At 34.9% G+C, this 11210-nt stretch overlaps 1 protein-coding gene and 2 pseudogenes across 1 annotated transcript; all 3 read right to left on the reverse strand.

The window, feature by feature from the left end:
- Nucleotides 1-394: 394 nt before the first annotated feature.
- On the reverse strand, nucleotides 395-853 carry LOC145568186 (zinc finger A20 and AN1 domain-containing stress-associated protein 6-like). The gene has a single exon (XM_081627629.1). It carries the CDS (start codon nucleotides 851-853, stop codon nucleotides 395-397), a length of 459 nt encoding a protein of 152 aa, XP_081483755.1.
- Nucleotides 854-3445: 2592 nt separating this feature from the next.
- LOC145568197 (zinc finger A20 and AN1 domain-containing stress-associated protein 9 pseudogene) lies at nucleotides 3446-3907 on the reverse strand (annotated as a pseudogene).
- A 3947-nt stretch (nucleotides 3908-7854) lies between these two features.
- Nucleotides 7855-8295, reverse strand: LOC145568205 (zinc finger A20 and AN1 domain-containing stress-associated protein 9 pseudogene; annotated as a pseudogene).
- Nucleotides 8296-11210: the final 2915 nt, after the last annotated feature.

Here is an 11210-nt window from a genome sequence, read left to right on the forward strand (position 1 = left end):
TTACTCAAGACCAATAATAAGTGCATAATAGCATACATTGCATTATCCTAAATAATAACATTCTTGTTGCAAACATAACATCTTTTAACAATATCACACTAAAAGAATCAAAGAAATATAATTTTGAACTAAGAAATAATTGTTACAAATTATTAAGTATAGATTTGCACATTAGGATAACCAAGAAACGAACTTATTATTAAAAAAAAAATATTATGTTCACAATTGAAATAATAATAACAATAAATCTTGTATACAATGGACGTAACATATAAAACCACTTAATTAGTTGCAAAATCACATAAAAATCACATACATTACCCATTGTAAACAAGTTCACTCAAAACTAAATACCGCGAATTTGAAACTATAAGATTAAATATGGCTTGATACCCTAGATTTTCTGTAATTTATCTTTGAAGATAAGAGGATTATCCTTAACAATAGCAACAGCACCAGCAGCTTTGCGATCGAACGTGCACGTATGTTCTTCAGGGTACCTATGAGATCCACAGAAAGTACTCCCACACTTGCACTTGAACCCTAACATTCCAACCTTCTTGTTACACTTCTCACACCTGTTTTTAGTGGCCTTCTTCGAACACGAATCCTCCTCAACAACAGCCTCTTTAACAGCCTCTTCCTTTTCTTCATCGTCAGACAAAGACAACAAACTTAAGGGCTTCTCCAAAGAGGTTGTCACCAAGGGTTTGAGACATAAATCTTTGTAACACTTTGAGCATAGATTCTTTGTCGCCTTGGTCCCGAAGAAACCACACCCGTTAGCGCAGTATATTGGATCGTTTGATTGCAACAAACTCGTTTCATTGTTGTTGTTCATCATCTTCTCCATGTTGAAATCGCGGTTTTGTTCACTTTTCTACGTGAAATTCTTTGAGGGTTTTGGTTGAAGTATACGAAGATGGTATATTGGTATTTTATGGTTTTAAGATTATGGATTTTAGGGTGTTTAATTACCTCCAATTTATAATGAGAAAAAGTCGGTTTAGTAATGGTTTAATTGTTTGAGAATTAGGATTGATGACTTTCCTATTATAAGCTTCTTTGGATTTCTTATTACTTCTTTTACAAGTTAAAAACAATTGAGATAAAATTGGATAATTTTTTTTTTGACTGATAAGTTACAAAAATATTGTTATCTGAACATAACCTTCTTGTAAAAAAAAATAATAATAAATAAAATTATAAAAAAAAAAAAAAAAAAAAAAAAAAAAAAAAAAAAAGGGGCCTTAGTTAGAGTCTTATGAGTTGGGCTGATTAAGGTATGGTTTGGACAAATGTTTTCCGTTAAAAATAAAGCCTTTGCAGACTTTGGGCTTAGTTTCTAGGCCTTATGAAGCCCAAAATGTTTTTTTTTTTTTTTTTTTTTTTTTTTTTTGAAATAATGAAGCCCAAAATGTTTGATTGTTCATGTATTCCTGACACTGAGTGGCTGAGTGTATACAAAGAATGTTGACAATTAAAGGCAATTAATGATGAACTTAAACTATATTTTACAAATATTCTCTTATCTCTGATTTGAACAAAATTGTTTAACGCACTTAATTGTCTAAAGCATGCTATATACTCCCTTCGTTCCTAAATGTTTACCTCATACTCATATCGTGCTTTATAAAATTTTAGTTGAGTAGAATTGGAGAGAATGTTATAATCATCGAAATGAACAAACAAATACCCTTAGATGCACCGTGCACCCGGGTGTATATAATAATTTCTAGTAGAACTGACGAGGGAGAAAAATAATACGACCTAAATTAATTGTAAGAGTAGAGTTGTGAACTTACCGTCCCTATAAACATACTTCGTATATGATATGAGACCTTTTATGATAAAAGAGACAAATAAATGGTGTTAGAGTGTTTTGGAGAGAAGAGAGAAAGAGAGGTGGTACCAATGCTTGAACCCTGGACCTAGACTTCAGAGGTTTCATTCTCTTACCACTAGTCCACAAGGTAAGCTGGTAAATGGTGTTAGAGTGAGTATTAACCTATGATAACAATAATATGTCGTGATATCCTACCTACACATTATTCTTTAACAAATACTTTATGTGGAGTAAAGTCGTAAAAAGTTCAAAGATTAAGGGCTATATTGAGCCCATAAGTAACAAAATCATATTTGATTATAGTACTCCTTGACATGATCTTATAACTAGAGCTATCAAATCTCAAGCTATACTTCATACAATATTTAATTTGTACATTAGCATGAGCAAATTTGATAGGTAAAATTGGACGCAACATCCCTAAGTATGGTTTGGGTGCACTAAACACCCTGAACTATGCGTAGTAACCAAAACTCCACCAACTATGGTGTTAGATGCGACGCGTGCCTTAAATGAATTTCAGGCCACTTATTTCATCGGAGGAAGTTAATCTACGTGTGCTAAGTGGATAAAAGACTACATAAATATTCTAAAGAGTGAAGATTCACCTCCTCCCGGTAAAATAAATTACCGAAAATTTTCATATATGGCACGCGTTGCACAAAACACCATAATTGGTGGTGTTTTGGCTACTACGCAAAGTTCAGGGCGTTCAGTGCACCTAAGCCATACTTCAAGATGTTACGACCACTTTTGCCTATTTGATATATGATTTGAACTATTATGTTCAAACTCGAACTTAACTAGTAGAGCCGTTTTTATAATGCTAATTACTCCAATCTAATAATGTGTGGTTGAAAATTTGCAATAGTATAGATAAATTTGAAGAATAGTGATGGGGTTGTTCATCCCAACTTTCATAAGGAATGAATAAAGAGGTGAAGAGCTCCTTATTAGTAAAAAGACACTCCAATAGTATGAGGTCTTTTGAGAAGGTGTCCAAAAACAAGTTCGTGCGGGCTGGTTTTAAAGCGGATAATAATATACTTATGTAAAGTGTGCGTGCATTCCGTCGTGACACGAGCCCAACAAATGGTAATTTAAAATTAATGATGACTTAAAGCTTAATCTTGTCAATTACTAATCCATGTACCAACCCTTAAACATCAATTTACAATTTTTCACATATCAAAACACTAAAGATGATGCAAACCACACGTCTTATATAGTTATCATTGTTTTGCATTTGAATTTTAATCAAATTCCCAACAACTACAATATCATTCATATCTCAATGCTTACTCAACGTCTCGACCTTTCATTATCAATAATTTCTTCTAGACTTTTCTTCAATAACCAACATAAAAACCTTAATTCAAGCGTTTTAGAGTTTTAGGTGACCCAATTTACCAAATCATAAACAAAACTACATTAATAAACAGTGAAAAATCAGGACAAAAAATAGTGCTGCCAAGAGTACCAACATAATAAAAATAGTAAAACTCTATAATTCTCTTAATTCATAAACACTAATCACCAATCAATTAATCCAAACAAGAAATTTAAATCATAAAACCTAAAAAATTACATTCTAAAATTTCAGATCTTCCGCAACTTATCAGCAACAATCTTAGGATTTTGTTCAGCGATGACAACTTCACCGGCAACCTTAAAATCATAAGTACAACTATGTTCTTCAGGGAATCTATGGGACCCACAGAAAGTGGACCCACACTTACACTTAAACCCGACAACTCCGACCTTCTTGTTACAACTCATACACCTATTCGCCGCCTTTGTCGAACTCTCCGCCGACACAACCACCGCTTCATCGGACTTATATTTCGGTTCCTCACTTACTGATTCATGTATCAACAAAGATGTCGACGATAACGATTTCTCAACGAAAGCTCTAACGGTCATGGATTGGTCCTCCTTGAGACGGTGGTCACGGTAACACTTCGAACACATGTTCATTGTCGCCGCTGTTCCGAAGAATCCGCAACCTTTGGCGCAGTATGTCGGGATTTCTGATTGTCGGGTGTTCATCATGTTCTCCATCTTTCTTTCAATCGATCTGAATATCGTAATTTTTTTTTAATTGAATTTCGGAAGAAGGAAATTTTTTCTTCGGTTTTTTTTTTTTTGGAAAATAGATTTGATGGAAAAAGAAGGGGTGTTTGGGAGAGAATAAATAGCAAAAAAATTGGAAGGTGGTAGAAGTAGGATTTGTGTATGAATTAACGGTTTTGCCCTCTTGGGAAGGTTCTGGAATACTGGTGTTAGAATATTTTTGGCAAGGGGTTTATAAAGGTGGTGTGGGTTTTGGAAATTTATAATTTTTTTAAGGATTATGATGACAGCTCAAGTTTACGAGTTTGTATGGTATGGGATTAAAGTTATTCTTTCGTGGAAATTCTACGGAGTATATGAAAAACAGAAAAAGGAATACAATATAAGGTCGTGTTATGTATACACACAATTTCAAGGAAATACACTAATGATATGTTATTTAAAGGTGCAAAATAGATTTCTAGAATTTTCAATTTCCCATAGAATTCATTTATCCTCCTCCCCTTAAGTCATGTCATTAAAATTCCCTTTAAATTACCTAGGAATTTTAATTTCCCTAATGACAACCAAACAAATTACAGCAAGTTTCTGGTGCGGCAAGCCACACGATGCGGCAGGTAGGGATGACAATTTAATTCGAGTTCGATTCGAATCCGATCCGATCCGAAGGAAAAAAATCCGATTCGAATCCGTTTAAAATTAGTCTGAAATCGAATCCGATAAAATAGATCCGAATCTGAATAGGAGGTGGATCGGACTTGGACCCTACGCAAAGTCCGACGGAGTTCGATCCGAATCCGAATCCGAGAGTATAAGCATATGCTCTATAACTTTGGACAATTAATTGCTTGTTTTGTAGCAAAATTTTGTTAAGTAACTTAGTTTATAATTTAAATATGTTATATTTATACTTTAATTGGTATGACAATACAAGCAATTATAGATATATGACATTATAAAAAAAATAAATAAAAAAAAAAACTTCGGATCATTTCGGAGGTACGTATAAACGGACCAGATTCGGAAATTACGAGTCGGATCGGATTCGGACTCGGATTTTTCAGATTCGGACTCGGATTCGGATCCGAGTCCATGGTCCGTTTACTAAACGGATCGGATTCGGATTTAGCCACATCCGACCCGAATCCGATCCGTTGCCTTTCCTAGCGACAGGGTGCCAAATAAGCAAATAATGACAAAGTAACCCCATCGACCTAGTAACCCCTAATCAAGTAACCCTTCCGACCAAGTAACCCCTTCGACCTGGTAACCCCTAACCCACTTAATAACCGTTGACCGATTAAGTAACCCCTAACCAAGTAACCCCTCCGACCTAGCAACCTCCCTAATAACCCCTAACCGATTTAGTAACTCCTGACCAAGTAACCCCTCTAATTAGGGGTGTTCATAAATTGGTCAGGACTGGACCACCCTAGACCGGACCGGTCTTCGGGTCTAGAAATTTATTTTTCGATCTTCAGTCCGGTTTGGTCCAAAACCCTATAAAATCGGTGTTGGACCGAACCCGTTTTTTAATTAAAAAAATGCGTGAAATAAACCTTAAATAATGGTTAAGATTATTCTTAATAAGGTTAGAAAACTTTAAATTTATGAGCTTTTTTTTATTAAATATACAAAAAGACATTAAAGTGTAGATTTTCCTTTACTTTTTTTTTCTATTAAATTATTAAAAAATTAGATTTTTTTTAAAAAAAATCTTAAATCGGTCCAGTCCAGGTTTGGTCCTAGCTTAATCAGTCTGGTTTTCGGTTCTTAAAATTCTAATTTTCGGTCCGGTCCGGTCTTAAACCGATGAACAACCCTACCCCTAATAACCACTACTAAATTTAGTAACCCCTGACCAAGTAACCCCACCGACCTAGTAACCCCTAATCGATTTAGTAACCCCTCCGACCTAGTAACCCCCATAGTAACCCACCTAGTAACTCCTAACCAATTTAGTAACCCCTCCGATCCCACATATTCACCGAACCCACAAACAAACACAGATGCAACCAAACTCACAACCAAACCGTAAAAAAAAAAAAAAAAATAAATAAATAAATAAATAAATCGAACATATACCTTAAAAATTAACAATGGCTTCGATTTATTAGTACATGATTAATATTAACAATATTTTTTTGTAAAATAACACTTTCATAATTCGGTTATTTCGGTTTTTAAGATCCGAACAAGGTTAATCCGATCCCATTCAAAAATTCGAATTTAAAAAAAATTCAATCCGATCGATTTAAAGTTTGGATCCGATTCAAATTGATGTTGGATTGGATTTCGGTTTTTATCCGAATAATAGACACCCCTAGTTACTCGGTTAGAGGGGTTACTTAGTCAGAGGTACTAGGTACGGTTAAGGGTTACTCAGTTCGGTCAGGGGTTACTTGGTCCGATCCGGTCAAGGGTTACTTGGTCAGAGGCTATTAGATTCGGTGAGGGGTTACTAGGTCGTTGGGGTTACTTTTGTCATGTGTTAGCTAGCCACATATTGTGGCTAGCCACATACAAAACCTTTTGTTGCTGTTATATGGCAACAAGCCAAAATATAATGTCATCTAATAACAATTAGTAAGATAATTTATTTTAAATAGCAACATATCAAAAATACATAGTCATTAATTATTAAAAAAACATAAAATATCGTTTTTAATTAGACAATGAATTTTTTTTACTCCCTCCGTCCCCTTTTGATAGTCCCTTATGGGCATTTTTCACGGGAATTAATAAACACAAAAAAGAATAGTTAAAATACATTGAAAAAGTAAATTGACATTGGATATGCAAAAAAGTTGAGAAAGAAAGTAATAAAAGTGCATGGGAAAACTAAATTTACATGGAAAAGTTAAATTTGCACAAATATTGTTGTAAATTAGAGGGAATTTTGATTTAAAAAAATTAATTAATATTAATAGTTATTAGAAAAGTAAACAGGGTGAACATTTTGGGACTAAAATTTGTCCATAAGGGACTATCAAAAGGGGACGGAGGGAGTAATTATGATTTAGTAACTCCAAAATTAGTTGTTAAAAAAACTTTTATTTTTGTAGTGTTCAACTCTACACTAAGCTGAAGCTTGTTTTTTAGCTTACAGTAATGCGCTTTAGCTCATTACAATCCTCATCGATTTGCAGACCTGCAGCTTCTAGTCCTTGTTGCTTTTCTACTACTCCCTCCATCTTAAAAGGAATCTCAAAAAACTGTCTGCCCTGGTACTCTGTTTTTTCATTCTATTTTTGGGTTGTGATTAGAAAAAATGCATCCATATACCAAATTACCAATTCTAGTTTTTGCACTTATTGTTTTGCAGTTGAATTGTAATAGCCCTCCACAATTACATCAATAAGAACGTTTGTCTAAATGCTTACTCACCTATCATCAATCTCTATCTCTTCCAACAATTTTCTTCAAGGTTTTTACAAACAACCAGGATAATAATACCACAAATTAAAAAAACAACATAAATCAACTAAATCTCTATAATAATTTTCTTAATTCTTGAAAAATAATCAAATTATACAAACAAGTGCAAAATCAATTCATAAAAATCTAAAAAAATACAAGAAATTCTGAATTTTATATCCTCTGCAACTTATTCGCAACAATCTTAGGATTTTGTTTAGCGATGACAACTGATAGAGTATAAAACATATTCTTGGGCCTCAACCAAAAGCTTAAGCTGATGGTTGAGGCCCAAGAATATGTTGCTTTTGGTTGAATTGGTCCACTAACATGGTATCAGAGCCAGCGTGACACAGAGGTCACGGGTTCGAATCTCATCCACCCCCACTTCCAAGTGGAATATTAAGCGCTGGGTATGAGGAGGGCCCATGTTGCATCCACACTTCTAGCCCAAACGGGCTCTCGTGTGAGGGGGCGTGATAGAGTATAAAACATATTCTTGGACCTCAACCATCAGCTTAAGCTTTTGGTTGAATTGGTCCACTAACAACAACTTCAGCAGCAACCTTAAAATCGTAAGTACAACTATGCTCTTCTGGAAACCTATGCGACCCACAGAAAGTGGACCCACACTTACACTTAAACCCGACAACTCCGACCTTCTTGTTACAACTCATACACCTATTCGCCGCCTTTGTCGAACTCTCCGCCGACACAACCACCGCTTCATCGGACTTATGTTTCGGTTCCTCACTTACTGATTCATGTATCAACAAAGATGTCGATGATAACGATTTCTCAACGGCGGCTCTAACGGTGACGGATTGGTCCTCTTTAAGTCGGTGGTCTCGGTAACACTTTGAACACATGTTCATTGTCGCCGCTGTTCCAAAGAATCCACAACCCTTAGCGCAGTATGTCGGGGTTTCCACTTGGTGGCTGTTCATCATGTTTTCCATCTTTCAATCTCAAGTTGTCGGATTATTTCTTGTTTGTAATAATTGATGAGGTTTGTTTTGAGAAGAGGTTTTGAAGTTTGATAGAAGGATTGATGGGTTTGGTCGTGTGGGTGTGGAAGAGTATTTATAGCAATTTTAGAATTTGGTTGTGTAATGAATTGACGGTTTTAACTTTAGTGGGATGTTTCTAGTTTGCACTACCGAGTTCCAAACCGTGTTCACCGTGTCCGGAATTTGGTAAAGGAAGGCGGTGTACGTTTTGGGATTTTATTTTATTCACTTCCCATAGTTTATGTAATTATTGTTTAATGGAAAAACAATTGGAAAAATTTAAAAGAATAAACTTACCTTTGCTTGACATGCTCAAAATGAGCTAATTAGCTTTGAGTATTGTAGGAATGATTTTACCTTTGGCTCCTAATTTTTTAAAACAAGTCTTTTAACAGTTTTTTAAATTAGTAACCAGTTTATAAAGTTAACTTGTCACGTATCACTATTTAATTATTCCTATTTTTTAATAATAAAAAACAAAATAGTTAAAATAAATAAAACAAATTAAAAAAAAAAATAGCCCCCTTCTTCCACATCAACGCAGTGCCTGCATGTACGATCACCCCCTCCCCGCCCCCACAACCCCCCGTGCTGCCCCCGCCTATACAATTGCCCCTTCCACACCTTGCCTTCCCCTTCCTTTGCAACCCGTCATTATGAGAGAGATATTTTAACATAAAGTATTGCCTTTTTTATTTAATTCACCACGTTTTTCTAGTTGTAAAGGAGAAAATAGAAATACCTTATGTTTCTCAATGGGGCAAATTCGACATTTTCAATAAATAATAAGTTGTATTTTTTTTCGTAGGGTGGGGTTTTCGAGGTGGATACCGCCATTTTGGGGTGGGGATGCTAAGGAAGGCGGCTGGGCGTGTGGTTGTCAATGAAGGTGGTTGTATTGTGGTGGTTAGGGTGGGAGAAGAAAGGTTAGAGGAAAAACATTTTATTTTTTTTTATATAAAAATAACAAAATTAACTTGGTAAACATGTTATAGATTAAAAAGCTTGTTTTGAGGTAGTAGGGGGTAAAGATAGGCTGGTTCCCATAATACTCAAAGGTTGGCTCAGTTTGAGCAGGTCGAGCAAAGAAGGAATTATTCTTTTAAAATTTTCCAAAATTATAAAGTCTTATGATTATATTTTCTTATGATAATTGTTACTATATATATATATATATATACCTGGTAGGGCACATTTTTTTTTTCTTAAAAAAAAGTTACTAAAAATATATTTAAAAAGAATACAAAGTGTACTATGTTATTTAAACTTCTAGTAGCCTAGTGGTTGGAAACTTATAACATAAAGCATTACTTTGTTTAACCAAGGTCAGGGTTCTAATCCCTTACTCAACATTTATTTTTTTTTCCCTTTTATTATTATTATTATTATTATTTTTTTATCTTCTTAGTGTCCTTTTTTTTTTTTTTTTTTTTTGTTTTTTTTATCTTTTTATCCTCTCCTTATTCTTTCTATGCTTAATTTCCTTTTTTTTTTTTTCTTAGTGTCCTTTTTTTTTTATCCTCTCCTTATTCTTTCTATGCTTAATGTCCTTATTTTTTTTTTAAATTTTTTTTGGCTTATTGTCCTATTGTGGTACATAGATGTGTCTTGATTTTTTTTTTTGCGGTACGTAGAGGTGTCTATTTTTTTTTTCTGGCTTATTGTCCTATTGTAGTACGTAGATGTGTCTTGAATTTTTTTTTTGAAAAAAAATTTAAGAGCATGATAAAAGTGTTTTAGTAGTAGGTGCCCTACCATTGTTAAAATCCTAGCTCCGCCACACACACACACACACACACACACATATTACATATCATCACTAATATAAAGTTATCTCGCAGCCAGGCCACAACAGCGACACTTGATATTAGGGGTGAGCAAATCGGGTACCCGGTCAAAATTTTAGGAACCAGACTTGGAATTGGTTGATACCGGGTTCTAAAATCTAGAATTGGAATTGGAACCACTTCAACCGAGTCCTAAAATTTAGGAATTGGTATTGGAACCACCGGGTACCAGTTCCAGTTTCGGGTACCCACGCACTAATGTACACAATTGTTAAATTTTAATTCAATATTTTGATCCATTTTCATTTTTAGCGTTTAATAATTATATTTACATACACATAAAGCTATTTTATCTATGTTTAGTATTATTATAATATTTTTTTTAATGTTAATAATTAACTAAATACATTCTAACATAAGTTTGTTCTTTAAATACGTTTAGTTTAATAATTATTGGGTAACTGGGTACCCAACCGGTTCCGGGTCCAAAATATTGAGAATTGGAATTCACTACTAGAAAACATGCAAATAACGACGGAATTTCCGTCGTAATGGGTCGTCGGAATACATGTTGTAGGAAAACCCGCTTTTCCGACGGAATTCAATCTGTCGGCAGGGATTTTCAGGCCAGAGAAAATCCGTTGAAAAATTCCGACGGAATGTAATCCGCAAGAATTTTTCGACGGAAATTCTGTCGGAAAATTCTTTAAAAAAAACAAAAAAAAGCCTCCCACCACCCCATACCACCAGCCCCCCCCCCCATCCAGACCCAACCACAACCACACACCACCACCCCACACCACCAGTCCCCCCCATCCAGACCCAACCACAACCACAAACCACCACCCCACACCACCAGTCCCCCCATCCAGACCCAACCACAACCACACACCACCACCGACCCTATCCCACCACCATACACCACCACTGACACCACCACAACCAAAAATTAGCCCAAAAAATCGTAAATTAACCCCAAAAAACAAAAATTTACACGACAAAAGCAAGAAATAACAGACAAAAACTCAAAACCAGTAGATCTACATATTTAATCAAAATTTCATAAAATAAAACGAT

The sequence above is a fragment of the Chenopodium album genome, chromosome 2 (genome assembly GCF_948465745.1).
Source record: "Chenopodium album chromosome 2, dcCheAlbu1.1, whole genome shotgun sequence".
Lineage (NCBI taxonomy): Eukaryota > Viridiplantae > Streptophyta > Magnoliopsida > Caryophyllales > Amaranthaceae > Chenopodium > Chenopodium album.

Coding starts and splice junctions, on each gene's coding strand:
- LOC145568186 (XM_081627629.1), bottom strand. CDS start 853: ATGGAGAAGATGATGAACAACAACAATGAAACGAGTTTGTTGCAATCA.